The sequence below is a fragment of the Notothenia rossii genome (genome assembly GCF_949606895.1).
Source record: "Notothenia rossii genome assembly, chromosome: 7".
Lineage (NCBI taxonomy): Eukaryota > Metazoa > Chordata > Actinopteri > Perciformes > Nototheniidae > Notothenia > Notothenia rossii.
The window spans coordinates 25,248,244-25,262,407 of record NC_136905.1 but is presented as its reverse complement, the minus strand read 5'-3'; the positions used below and the strand labels follow the sequence as shown (position 1 = coordinate 25,262,407).

The 14,164-nt window shown below is 38.9% G+C and overlaps 2 protein-coding genes across 3 annotated transcripts in view; one reads left to right on the top strand and one right to left on the bottom strand.

Annotated features, from left to right (window-relative positions):
* Positions 1 to 4,248, bottom strand: part of triob (trio Rho guanine nucleotide exchange factor b) — a 108,408-nt gene extending 104,160 nt beyond the window's left edge. The window contains 1 exon segment of the mRNA XM_079693474.1: positions 3,820 to 4,248. Coding sequence (XP_079549600.1) covers positions 3,820 to 3,889 — 70 coding nt within the window. The 5' untranslated portion in view covers positions 3,890 to 4,248.
* Positions 4,249 to 5,751: 1,503 nt separating this feature from the next.
* dnah5 (dynein, axonemal, heavy chain 5) overlaps positions 5,752 to 14,164 on the top strand; it is a 142,048-nt gene continuing 133,635 nt past the window's right edge. For both annotated transcript variants that reach the window (XM_079693697.1, XM_079693696.1), the window contains exon 1: positions 5,752 to 5,950. In XM_079693697.1, the coding sequence (XP_079549823.1) occupies positions 5,861 to 5,950 (90 nt within the window). In that variant the 5' untranslated portion in view covers positions 5,752 to 5,860. The remainder of the gene's footprint in view (positions 5,951 to 14,164) is intronic.

The window sequence follows — 14,164 nt, the reverse complement described above, 5'->3', positions numbered from 1 at the left end:
TCCGACATGCCTTTCATATACATCTTTAGAGGGTATATTACATGTGGCACAGCAGGGATCAACACAGTCCCGATTAAGGCAGCGCAAAAAAAACATTAAAAAAATATCTTTATCACTTAAAGGTGGGGTAGGTAATTACAGTACTACGGCTTCCACAGATGAGATTTTTTTATGGATTTTTTGTCAAAGCCCTTAAGGTATTCATTGCTATGGGGATGTTAAGAGCATTCCATGGAATATAACAAAAAGTGTATCTCGAGCCGGTTTCTCAAATGTACCTACCCCACCTTTAAGGACACACAAACAGAAATGTGATGACAAATATTTGGCATGAATAGGTCAAGGGTTAGGATTCCTACACGACCTTAACTTATTCAAGGATGGACTAACAAAAAATATCAATCTTTTCTTTTTCCAAAATGACTGTAGGCCAAGTTCAATAATGTTGTAATCTAGAATCAGCAACAACAACAAGCCCTGTGTCCCAGTCGTGTGCAGCACTTCCTGTGTCCCTTGGCACAGTTTTCCGTTGTTTTGTGTTTTTCTTTCAGCACATTTCTGAATTTGCAAATATGTTTCTAGTTTGTGTGTCATCAAGTTGGTGAAAGTGTTTTCTAAAATACCTTCAAATTGGTTGTGAAATTGGTTAAGATGTTGATTTATATGCTAGTATTTTTGCTGCCAGTAGTTTCGGAAGATATAGCTCAATTGTCAGGCAAATCCTAATACATGTTTGACTCTTCTGAAACTAGACAGACCTGCATTCATGAGAAACTTATCTTATGACAAATGTATTATTTCAGGTTGGGGCCATGTAGATAAATTGCGTAGGCTGAGAGTAATCAGCAGTATGTTATTGGCTGAGATGCCTCCTTTTGAAGAATGCTTGATTAAAGGCTATATGCAATCTAAACAGAAAACAAAGGGGTACTATCATTAACCTTTCTAAAAGCAGAATAGGATATTATGTTCCAACAGTCAACTGATTATGCTATTTATAAACAACTAAATATAGTTACGGAGAGAGTAATTTGATTTCCTTGCTTTGAAAGGGTGGTTTTACAAAACCTTCCAAAGCGAGACCGGCATAATTATGTCTGGACAGCTAAGCATGGGTTGATAATGGTTTTAAAAATGTTGTTTTTATGCTATTAAAATGGCAAAGAAAGCTGTTTAATATTCCTCATCCTCGAGAAGTTGCCATCATTCTGGGATTGGACTCACGGCATGAGCAACCTGAGAGTGAATCAGCAGCTGAGCTGTGATCCAGCATCAGTGTGGGATGGGAGATGGAGCACCATCTGCTCACTGAAAATAATCCAGCAGAGAGGAACATCGTGTTTGTTGGGTGAAGAAATTAAAGACTGGTGCAGGATAAAAAAAATGAGGACTTTGAAACACTCGTGTGTTGATGTAAATCTCAGTTTTATCATCATAACAGTCAGCTAGCGTTGTAGCTAAAACTCACATTCTGGTATCCAGGCCATCCGTTGGTTAGTCTCTCACTAGTCAGACCCTTAGCCAGTGATCAAAGCAGCTCAGACAGACCAACACTCACTTCAGGTTTCAGTCAAAGAATCAGACATATTCTAGCCTTCACTGACTAACTGGGGCACTTAAGTGCATTCAGAGTCCCAGCCAAACACAACACACACTCACACAAACACAGAGGCCCAGGAACAAAGTGCTTGGGATCAACTAGGATGAGCAGCTGTGTGCCAAGATTTCAACATGCAACAAGCTGGCAGCAATTACGGAGCCTGCTGAAGAGGCTACAGGGAGCAGGATGGCCATTACTACTGATCCTTCACAGTGAAGCTATAGGAAATATTGTTATACTGTATATTATGCATTTGAACAAATTATTGATTAAACATCTTTGATTTGCATTGTGTTCTTAGTTACAATATTTCCAACTTTGTGTGACAGTAAAATGGCATAAAATCGAGCACAGTGACCAAACCAGATAACTCGAAACCTTTAACCCGTCAGCTTTAATCTGAGTTAGCGATAGGCAGCTATTTGACATTACTCACTCATCCTTTAGTGCTATTCTCTATTTTAACAGCCCAGAAGCTGTTTTCCAGGCTTAATAATATCTTATAAAAGTTTCCTGAGGCCATAACCTATTTCTGTCTCCATCATGAATACTGTATGAACTGCGTTTGCCGGTATATAAACATCCAAGCAGTCCAACTTTACTGTGAGCCAACTTTCCAGCCTGATACAACACAGCTATAGGAAAATACACTGGCAGGCCTCCAACCAGCCGTAAGAGAGACTGCAACATTTGAATACAATCCACTTTGACAACATTCCTAACAGTCTGACTGGCAGAGGCAATTTCTGGGAGAAATTATAAGATTTTAAGACTGTTAAAACAAAGTATAGAGTGTAGGCATATATAAGCAGATCTGCTAGATGTATGTATTCATAGGGGCTTAGGTAGACTTGTGCAAATGCTGTCAGTGTGTGTTGTGCTGCATGTGTGCAATATGCGGAGCCATTGAACAGCAGACCCCCAGGCACCAGGTGTCACAGAGAGAAACAGCTGAGAGAGAGAGAGAGAGACAGCTGCTTCTTCTGGTGTGTATCAGAGGTGGTCCCTCTAATGGTGTAGACACATTTCCAAACACTGGACATTTGCTTTAAAATGTATCTTCTAAAACCTGTAACAGCACTCCCTGACTCCTGACTGCCTGTGTCAGGTTGGGTTAAAGAGGTATTTTATAAGGTTAGATAATGTAGGAGATTGATGGTGGGTTAATATCTAGAAGGGTTTTGGTTAGAATAAGTCAACAATATCGTATGTATACCGTAATGTTGATAAGTCTCAGCTGTATAACTTGCCAAATTGTGTTTTCACATGCTTGAAAATGCTTATACAAGTTGAAAGAGTCCAAATAAACCACATGTTGATGGGAAACATCTTAGAAACACATAGCAATTTTGCAACAAAAAAAGGTTATTTGTTATAGCACAATGTTACAAAGCCATTATTTGACTATACTTAGTCAATTATAATAATCAGTAAAGTAAGTCAGCTAAATGTAAGGTACTCCTTAACTATACCTTGAATAATGATGATTTCACAAGCACTATCATAAAAAGTACATGACCAAAGTCCCCCTGTGTTAGTATATGACTGATGACAAGCACTAGTGCAGCCCCCTAAATATGGTGTTTATGTTTTTGATGGAGAGTGATACGATAGACAGGCCTCTCCTTATGTGTTAGCATGATGCCATCATATCAGAAGGGCCCAGTGCGTTCAGTGCAACCTATTGCCCGCGCGTCCATGGCCTATCGCCTCTATTCGTGCATCAGATTGAAGAGACCTGGGTTAAAATGATGCATGAAACCACATTCATTTACGAGATTATTCATTACACACGCCTCTGATGACAGGGACTAAATTACAAAATGATCGACCCACATCATGATAGATGCAGCCTGACGTCGAAATAGTCGTTAATCCCGCAGAGACTGTGGTCGAGCTGTAAGCATACACACCTTTTAGCTCGCTTGGTCCAACCCAAAATGGGGTCACTGCATAATAATCAAACGCACATTTAGCAGGAGGTGGTATTCAGGCTGTTGTCATCAAAAGGCTGCATGATGACAAGTCAGTGGACTGGTAAATAACTACAAGCTGTGCGCATCTCCCCAGCACATCCAACGCGCAGTAGGCTACGCATCTCGCCCGTGAAACCAGTCAGTGCTTTTGTCATTTTTGGCAACAATGTGGCAGACCACCAGACATCACACCGAAAGCTCTACTGTAGCTCCCCAAGCCGGACTCGCCCCTTCCCGACTTACCGGATTTGAAAAACGCCGCTATGTCTGCCGCGTCCTTCCCAGCTTCATCCAGTCCCTCTCCTGCGCTCATTGCTGTGGTCGCTTGTGTGGAAATAGCAATAGCTATCCTCGAAAGCTTTTATTATTGCAATAATTATTTATCGGCAAAAGCGGATCCTGACGCCTTTCATTGAAGCAGATCCGGTCATAGAATATGTGCTCCCTTCATTAAGCGAGAGACCTCCTCCTCCATTTTGGCCGAGAAGGGAAAATCCTTGCGACCGATCGGCGGCGCTCCCGAGTTGGGACGTGAGGAAGGGGAGGCGGAGGAATGGGGGTGATAGTGAGAGAAGGCGGAGGTAAAGGAGGAGGGGAGGAGGACTGAGGGAGGAGGGCTATTCCGTAAGGAGTGGTGGGTGGGGGTGGGATATCCTGGGATTCCGTTTCGGAGGGTTTTGGTGCATTGTGCGCCACCCAAATTGAGTGTGCGCCACAGCACATCAGCAGCCCAGCGTCACTCACTGCGGTGCTGATGCGGGCTGCGTGGGAGTCATTCCTCAGGATTGTATGCCTTAACAGCTCAAGCCCAGATGTCCAGATGGGGGATGTGGTGTCATGTCGATAAACATCATGTTTTTTCTTATGTGTTAGTAGCAGTTTAGCTGTTATTTTGTAAGGTTCTTATTTGGGCCCCTGACTGAATTCTTGCAGAAACGTGAGTTTCGTATTCCAATGAGGCCATTGAGTTCTGGTGTTGCATTATTTAGCTTCCCTACAGTTATGGCCTCTGCTGCTGCAAAATTGCAAGTAGTTCACAACGGTTTTATTTATTTTGCGCATATGATTAATCATATTTTAGCACATTCAAGGGAGATAATGACGAAGAAGGAGGAGGATTACTCTCTTCATCTTAGTGAGGAAGATGATGCTAGAGTGAGGTCATTTGCCCCACAAATCTAACCCAGTTCTTCCTGACAGTTGCAGCTTCCTTTATGTACGAACAATACACTGCTGCCATCTAGTGGAGGCCTTTACACATTGCTCCAGGCAGGTAAAGAGTAATCTATTACACTGACTTCAGTTTGTCTCGTTTACCCCACTGACATAAAAGGCAAACATAACATACATGGTTAACAATGAAATACGTTGAAAATCCAATATAAGAAATGCCCCACATCATAAATGGATGGCTCTTTAGCAGCCTCTGTAATCAAGTGTCATTAATGCAGCTGGGCGATTAGAAGGCATACCTGGGATTAATTAGGCCTGGTTGTTGTTTCCTAACAACAGGTCATAGTTTTAAAGTAAGACTCATAGCTTAACTCAGAACGAAATGGGTTTTTAAAAAAAGAATAACCCACTCTTGTTAAATAAATAAATAAAAAAACAACCAACAAAAGACAGGCGAACACACACGGGTCCTAACGTTTGGATATAGCAACGTTAATGAAGCTATTTCCTCGCGACCTTTGTAAAAACTAGCCTTTTGCTATAATTGCTGACAATAACGTTAACAAAGCTGAATTTTTAGCTAGCTATGGCTGGCGGAAACAATATTAGAACGAGGAGTTTTTCTTCAGTGAAATAGGCCTTCAAAATAGCACACATTTGGCGTTGTCTAGAAAACAAGTAACCAAAGCTGACCTGCCCTTAAATGTGCTTTCCTGCCCCGACAACTGGAACTGATTCCATGGCCTTGTTGGTGGTCCTCCAGCTGTCTCCCTGTCAACAGGCTAGATTAAATATTCATGCAATTCCGGCTTTTTTTTGTATTTTGAAAAACTTTCTTGGAAATAAAAGTAACCAATGAACTGTCTACGTTTCATTCGGGACCAGCCCATTACCCAGTTTACCCTTTTTACGATTTTTCTCGTTACCTTGGTAACCTCTAACAACATAGGGGAGCCTACACTGGGAACATGTTTGGAGGCACTCAAACCAGAAAAACTAATTTCAGAAATCTGTGATCTGTATAATCAAACTAGGATATTTGACGCGGATGAAGGAGGGGATTAAGAGTTTGTTAATAGAGGACGCATTTCTGTGAAGGAATGTTTTAGCCATGTCCCTAATCTCTCGACTCGTCAAAGTCAGCTACAGGAACAGACCCACCCAAACTTCTGTCCCAGGGGAGACACTGAAGGAGATGCAGGTAATCTTTTATCATGGAATCGCGACACTTGTAAACATTTGATGAAAATCTTCTCAGTTTCTCTACACCCAAATATTAAGTTGTATAAATATTAGGCGTTTAAAAAAAGCAATAAACTCTTCTCCATTTGGCCTCGAGAGACCTCAGTGAGTGTGGCGTGATTTTGAGTATTGAGTAACAATGCATTACCTTTTATTGTTTTAACATCAGTTTTGTTTGCTTTGAGATGAAATAGAATCTGCAAATGTGCATTATGGTTAATATGATTGTTTTCTCTCTGAAATATTTGTTTAGTGGTGTTGTATTCATGGAGATTGTAGCTACATATGCAGTCACAATTCTAAATGTATACTTTCCTTCCTTCTTCTTTAAACCTCAGTTATATTTTTTGTCCTGTTTTTTTGTTTTTGATAAGCATTTAGAGAAATTATAACTAAAATCCCAACTAAAAGCCTATGTCTCTAACCAATAACATTGTTTATTTGTGTGCTCCTCAAAGCATTTGCACACACCAAACTGGAATGCTAGACATAATAAGCCATAAACATATTCAAAACAAAATGATTTCAACATTTCTTTTATTTCTTCTACCACTTTCAGTTTCCCAAAATAGTTTAATTAATTCGTTTAAAATAGTTATTAAGCACAGCTAGGTGTAGCTTATTAAAAAAAGCATGACATGATTGGAGAGAGTGAAACGTTACATCAGAATTCCCTTACCTATTATGTGAAAAAAGTGTAGGAATTAATCTGCATTTAATTTTCAATTTAAGCCCCTTAAACCCTGTTAATTGCAGAACCACTACACCATTAGGCTCAGCAACAGTCAAAGATAGGCGGAGCAACCCATGCACTGTACTTTGTAATGACTGCATTATGGGCCTCCGCCCACTAGATGTCAGTGTAAAGTAGCCCTACTTTCAGATGAGCCTTAAAGGGTGGATGATATAGGTAAGATAAAGGTAAGATTCACTTTATTGATCCCAAATTGGGAAATGTTTTCGTTGCAGCAGCATAAAAAACAAGACATTGCACATAATTTGAAATCAAAATTAGTTGGAAATAAACATTATAAAATATTAACTTTTCAAAAATATAAATAAAACAGAAGAAAGTATAAAGTTGACCATGAAGATAAAAACCTGTAAACCATCTGACAAATAAAACACTATTGAAGGGCCAATTCACAGCTAACACAATATAAAACTAGGATATTACTTACATTAAGTGTGCAAGCAATGGCATATTACATTCAATATAAATGTAAAATGTACAGTATGAAGTTGTGAAGTTATACGTCCAGCCCTTAGATGCACAAGTGGGTCTTTTTGGACCTGTTGAGGTGGTTTTCTTGAAGTATCTTTGTAATTACATTTTTTTATCATTTCATATTCCAGCTATTCTTCAAAAAACATGTTTTGGATATCATGCCATTCACATTTTCAATTTACATTTTACGAAATTGTAGTTTTTGTATTACTACCCCAAGCTTCCATAAGTGGGTCAAAAATGACCCGCATGCATTTTCTATGGGATCCTATGGGAACCTTTGATTCTTATCACCTGTGGCTGTCAGGAATACATTCACTGTAGACCATGCAGACTACATCACAAGTGACACCTCTCAGGAAGATTATTTTACACAGCAAGATCTGATACCTGTCAGTATAATAATAATAATAATAATACATTATATTCTTATAGGGCTTTTCAAGGACTCAAAGTGGCTTTACAACATAAGGGAAGGTTAGGTTGGGGGGTATAGGACTATCAAACTTGATCAACCGGCATGGATTGATGTGGGGGGGGGGGGGAAGAGAAGATGAACAACATGGCTTCTCCTCTTGTCTTCTATGAGAAGACAAGAGGAGAAGAGATGAGTTTTGAAAAGGGACTGGAATACTGTGAGGGTCTCAGAATAGCGGAGATATTTGCATCAATATGTTCAAAACGTTTTATTCCAAAGGTAAAAAAAATGTCTAAAATTATAAATTGTGAAAAATTAAATATAAAATATTTCTAATGTGAACCAAAATATAAAGACACAAATTATTTAAATACGGGTTCTTTTAGACCCACTTATGGAAGAGTGTAGGGTCCTGTCACTCGTGCATCTAAGGGTTTAACAAAATAAAAACTATGTAGCTGTTATGGAGTTTAATTTCTGGTGTTCTTTATCGATGGGAATTAAAAATGTTGTAAATTAGCAGTAAGAATTTGTCTCAGTATAATTAAGTTTGTATCAACGTTAGGAATTGACACACAATTTACCAGTAAAATAACTGCCTTTCTCATGGGAAGGACCCAGCACGAAGAGAACATTGATATGCTTATCTTCCTTATTTCCATTTTATTTAAGTATACCTATACAATTTAGACTGAATAAAACACAGGCAATAAAAAAAACAATGATACTATTGGGATAATTGTATTGTATGGTTTAATGGCACCCTGGAGCGTTTTGAACTAAATAGACAACAATGTCCAGGAGAAACAGTGCAGGTCAGAATGTGACGCCCTAAAAGCAGTTACAGCCCCTGAGAAATGTTAGAGTACAACCTGGTGTAGTTTTAAAATGGATTTAAAAGCTCTCTCCGTGTTTGTGTCAGTGCGAGCATCCTCTGGGAAACCAGTGGACCTTTCTCTGTCAGGCTCCCTCTCCCTGTCTTTCTCTCTCACATCTCACCAACTCCTCATTTATAATTTAGAGTCACTCTCCTGTTTCATGGCAGCTCCAAACCAGACAGTTCAACTCAGAAAATCATTAATGGCATAGTGAAAAATTGATGACCCATCTGCTTTTAAATGCAAAGCTTCGCATTCATTTCTTCCTTATCAAACCGTCAGTCTGATCCTTATGGAGAGAGCTCTGCTTCTCATCTGCTGGATGCCACAGTAAAAGCTAATGGAATTTTTCATATTAATTGATGTGTGTGTGTATGTGTGTGAGTGCTGGTTGAATGAACAAGGTCTTCCTAAAGCTGCAATTAATGATTATTGTATGCTCTACTATCAGTTATTATTTTCCTGATAATTTGTTTTCATCTATATAATGTCAAAAAAGACAGCCCAAGATATCTTTCTCAAATTGGTTGTTTTATTCAATCAATATGCAAAAACATACAATGGTTATATTCAGCTGTGACTATATGACTAGTATCAATCAGTTAGCATGCAATGGTAAAACATTGTCAAAGAGATTTTTAGTTTGTGAAGCTTTAGTGAAGGAATAGGTCGATAACGTTCTTGCTATAAGGTCATTCTTTAAATTCATACACTGAGAAATTATATATTTTATTAGTTTGTTTTTCTGTTTACTCTTGTTGTGTGATTCTTGTGTGTGGTTGAAAGTGTTACCCACGGTGTATTCCAATACATCAACATCCTTTCCACAAACCACCCCCCACCGCCGTCTCATCCCCATCCCTGTCTCTTCACCCCATTGTTATAATAGACGTGTAAGACGAGAGCAGGCCTTTGATAATTACCTTACAGAGAGATGGTCATCCAACACCGCATTATCTGGATAGCAGTCCCCTTTTAGGAGCAACACTCTCATAATTTCAGGGCACTAACCTTTCTCACATGGCAAATAAGAAGGCTGATTGCAGCAAAGCCGCTTGTTCTCTTTCTTGTCGTCTTTGTTGGAAACTATAATTCTCCAATGTCATGAAAAGCAAAGCCTATTAAGAGGGTGGAATTACTTGAAAAGAAGTGTCAGACTGAAAGCCCGACGATGCTGCATTTTAAACCAGACTATCACAACAAGGTAAGGTGACCCAAGACTTCTGAAGTTACAAAAAACCGGGCTATCTACTTAGGGACAAACGTAATTCATCATTAATGTGTCAAGACTCAGTAAACAACTGGTGTGTTTGTATCAAAATGTGGCTGACAGAAAAGTTCAAGAAGATGGTAGGAAGGAAGGAAGGTACAAGCTCAGAAAGACAGCCTTTTTGAAATTGTGCTGCAAGTTATGATGATTTCTCACATCTTATAGTAATAATGACAGCCTCCTTTTAGTACACATTTATTGTGAAAAAATACAGCAAACTGTGAAGAAGTTCTACTTTTTCGCTGAATGAACTACATTAAAAAGCCTAAAGTAAAAAGATTTGAAACATTTTTTGATGAAAATAATATCAGAACTCATTTACAGCAGCTCTGAAAAAAACTTCCATGACCTGCCAACTTGACAAATATTTGAACACACACACTTTAATTCAGATATACTGTAGGTGATGTTTTTGGTAAGATATACATTTTCATATAAGTGAACATCCAGAGCGAGCGAGACATTACATAATTTGTGTACTATAGTAGGCATGACAGTGTGAGGTCGGATCAGTCATTCGGCCTTTGGGGCATTACCATGGGTTTTGCTCTTTTAGTAAGCTACTGAATCATCAAATGTAAAAGAAAACTGAAGAAATAAGAAAATAAAAGTCAGTGAAATTGCTCTTAATGCAGATCTAAAAGTTTTCTATGAATTTACAGTAATTTTAACCATTCAAAAAACGATATATAGGCTAGGCTGTTCTCTACTGTACTTTCATATGAAATAACTACATTGGAAATGTGTATGTTTTATATTATCATTTAAAAAAGAAAAAAACCTTTAAGTGTACATTCTAACTTGTATGTTTTTGGCAAAGATTAGTCCATGATTAGTGCATTATCTAGATCAGTGGTTCTCAACTGGTCAGGCCTCGGGACCCACTTTTTCCTTAGTCAATAGATCGCGACCCGAAATTTTGAACCACTCAAATCTATTCAACAAAAAATCCTGCAGTAATATATACACTTTGCAGCATACAATATTAATTAAAGTGAAGTACAGTATCCCTTATATCCCTTCACAGAACAAAATAATGCTTTTAAATAAGGTTTAATGAGATGATGGAATCAAAGCTGAACTATAACATAAAAAGGCACACATGCTGAAAACCTAATCCCAGAAGGGGGGTCTGGGGGATTGTCCCCCAGGAGATTTTTTGAAATACTAACATATAAACTACCCATTCTTCTGGTACACTCTGAGAAGAAAATAAATAGATGTATTACGACATATTAATCATATTTGATGCCATTGTTTGTTTTTCACTTTGTTCTGACAGCTGAACTTGCTGCTCCACACAGAGAGAAGAGCAAAGAGAAGATAGTCTGTGTGACATAGTTTAAATTGTGGGTAACTTTTTACGGTGGCCCTGAAGTGCAAGACACCACAGCATTTCACAAAACGCCACAGCATTTCACAAAACGTCGCAGCATTTCACATTGGACGGAAAGGGTATTCCTTTAGGGAGAACACTTCTTGTTTGTGATTGGACAAAGCCAGCCAGAGAAGCACTGCTGTGATTGGTTGTTTTTGCTGCAAGTCAAGAAATGACGCTTCCTGATTGGTCAACGCCCGACAGCGCAATATGTCCCAACCATGGTCCCAACCAGCGCCGTATAGATAGAAGAGTTACGACAGCGGAAGTCCAAAAACGGTTATCGTCACGTGGTTCATGTAGACGAGAATCGTTCCCCGGAAGTTCATGGCGGGCAATGTCAATGCATTGATAACAGGAGATGGAACTTCGACTTTTGGTAATTATTAGTGAATAAAGGTTTTGATTTGCAATATTTATACAACAAATCGATATGTGTATGTATTTACATCAATATGTTTTAAAAAATAAAACAGAATTTGCTAATATTAAGTGATAATATTAGGATTAGTGTGAACAACTAGTTTACATGTTAGGCTAACAGTGCCTTGGTTAAAGAGCCTGTTGCTGTTTATTTATAGCTTTGAATTCTTTCAAACCAATATTATCTTCTTAAACTTGTATAGTAGTCAGGAGCATCACTTTCTAATGTTTATTGATATATTTAGAGGGAGGGGATCTAAAGGAATGCTTCAAAATTCAGATTAGATTCATTTCTACCATTTTCTTAAATTCATGGTAGTTTCAGTAATCCCATGGTAATTGAGGACACAAGTTATCTAAATGACTAATGTCATCTTTATGGCTTTCAGAAAGGACAGGAGACCGACAGGTGACTATCAAAGGACTAGCAGCAGCAGCAGCAGCAGCAGCAGCATGATGATGATGATGATGTTAAATGTGTTGTTTTAGGAACATCCATTGCAAATACATGGAATTCAATAAACATTGAATAGCATATCATGCAGTTTGTCTGTGCCTTTTCCTCCGTGTTGTCCTGGTTTGCTGTGCTGCCTCCTAGTCGCCACCATGGTTTGCTGTGCTGCCTGGGGATGCTCAAATCGCTCTGAGAAAGGAGTACGAATGTACGGCTTCCCCACTGACACAGAGCGGAGGAAAAAATGGCTGGCACAAGTCAGCAGGAGCAATTTCATGACCAACAGCAAAAAAATATGTGAGGTTAGGTTATACATACAAACACTGCATTTGCACTTTTTCACAAAACGAAAACCACACCATTGGGAAAGCTTAATGTTTTGTTTAATACAAAAAAACAGGGAAAGGCTTGAAAAACACAGAGCTGAGACTCAGGGTGCAGGGTGAGGGTCTCAGTGCAGGTATTCAGGCTCCATTGAATCCCCCTGTGGTTCTTGTGCTGAAAGAGGGAGTAACAGACAGGAGAAAGGGTTATACACACCTATATAGCACACCTATTGGATGGGAAATTGCCTTGGGGAGATAAGGTGTGGTCTTTGTTCCCAACTGAAGTTATGGAACTTTATTATTTGTGAGTTTAACAAAGTATGACAAATGGCATCAGTAACAGATGTGATATGAATTTCTATAAAGTTGTCTCACATTCTTGGTCATATTTTATATACAGTATATAATGAGTATAACATGTCCAGTAAGTATAAAGTGTTTCCTAATACTGTGTATTCAACCACTATGGTATACACAAGTTATTGAGCCGTTTCCGCTCTACATCCTGAACTCCTCCCTTCGATGCAATGCACTTCCGTTTTGGCGGACTGGGTTTGTTTTGCTAGCTAGCTCCGTTGTGCCGACAAAGCACTGATATCGCAGAGACAAAGAGGATATAACAATTACAACATGAAGAAAAGTGGTTCGGGAACTACGTGTGCGGTAGTTGGTTGCAATCACTCGAGAAAGCACCTGAACGAGTGGTTAGATAGAGAGTGCTACGACCACAAACCAGCACCCAGCACCCAGCCATGTTGTTCATTAAATACAGATAAACACAACAAATACTGCATGCATTGTATTTTTTTATATTATATATGAATATTTTCATAGTGATGTAATTGTGTGGGCTGCTTTTATATTTTAATTTGTAATACCTGTTAGGATTAAACATGTGATCTTTCTTGTTGAAGCCATTTCTTTAGTTTCCTCTCAACAATTAATTAATTCAGTGTTATTTATGTACAGTATGAGCTTAATATGAATGATGAACTGTGTTAAAAGAAATTGTAGCACTCTAAGGAACATATGAAATGCAATAATGCAATAACAGTGCAATAATGAAATGAAATTACATCAAACTTTATTTTCACTCAAACAGTACAGGCACATATGATATATTGCACAGCATAAAGAGATCATGTAAATTGTGCATTATGTAAACAACAGACAACTGTTGGCTCCTGTGGGCATGACCTAAATAAGGCAGTTTATTTTGGTTTTAAAATGCTGAGATATTTACTGCAGAACTGTAACCTTCCCTCAACAAAATCGTCAACAATTTTCGGGAGCATGTGGGCAAAGTAGAATGTGCGCAGCCTTATGATATGCCTTCAGACTGTCCATTGCTTTTCCATCTATTGCCATGGATTGAACGAAGTAGGAGCACATTTTGCTGTACGTTATGCTGGGCCACGTCGTCATGTTATCCTCCCAGTTTTGCACTGAATTCGGGTGGGGGAGAGTAACGCCATCTCCAGTCAAAGAAGTAGAATCGTGTTCCCAAGCTAGCATCACTGTTAGCATCGAAATCGCTGTGTTTACACCAGTGCCCGTCTGACTGTTTACACCGGTTTACACCGACAGACGCTGTGCAAAAGACTTCCGGCGGAAATGAAGTGCATTTGTGTAGGGTTATGGCGCTACCCGTGGTTTGGCGCGTAAACTTGTCTATAGTCAGTGTATGGTACTATGGTATGGTATCCTAGCTTAATCTGTTATCTGTAAACGTTCCCTAAATCTACTAATTTAGGGATAATCCACTGACATCCTTTAATACACATGTTAATTTGAATCA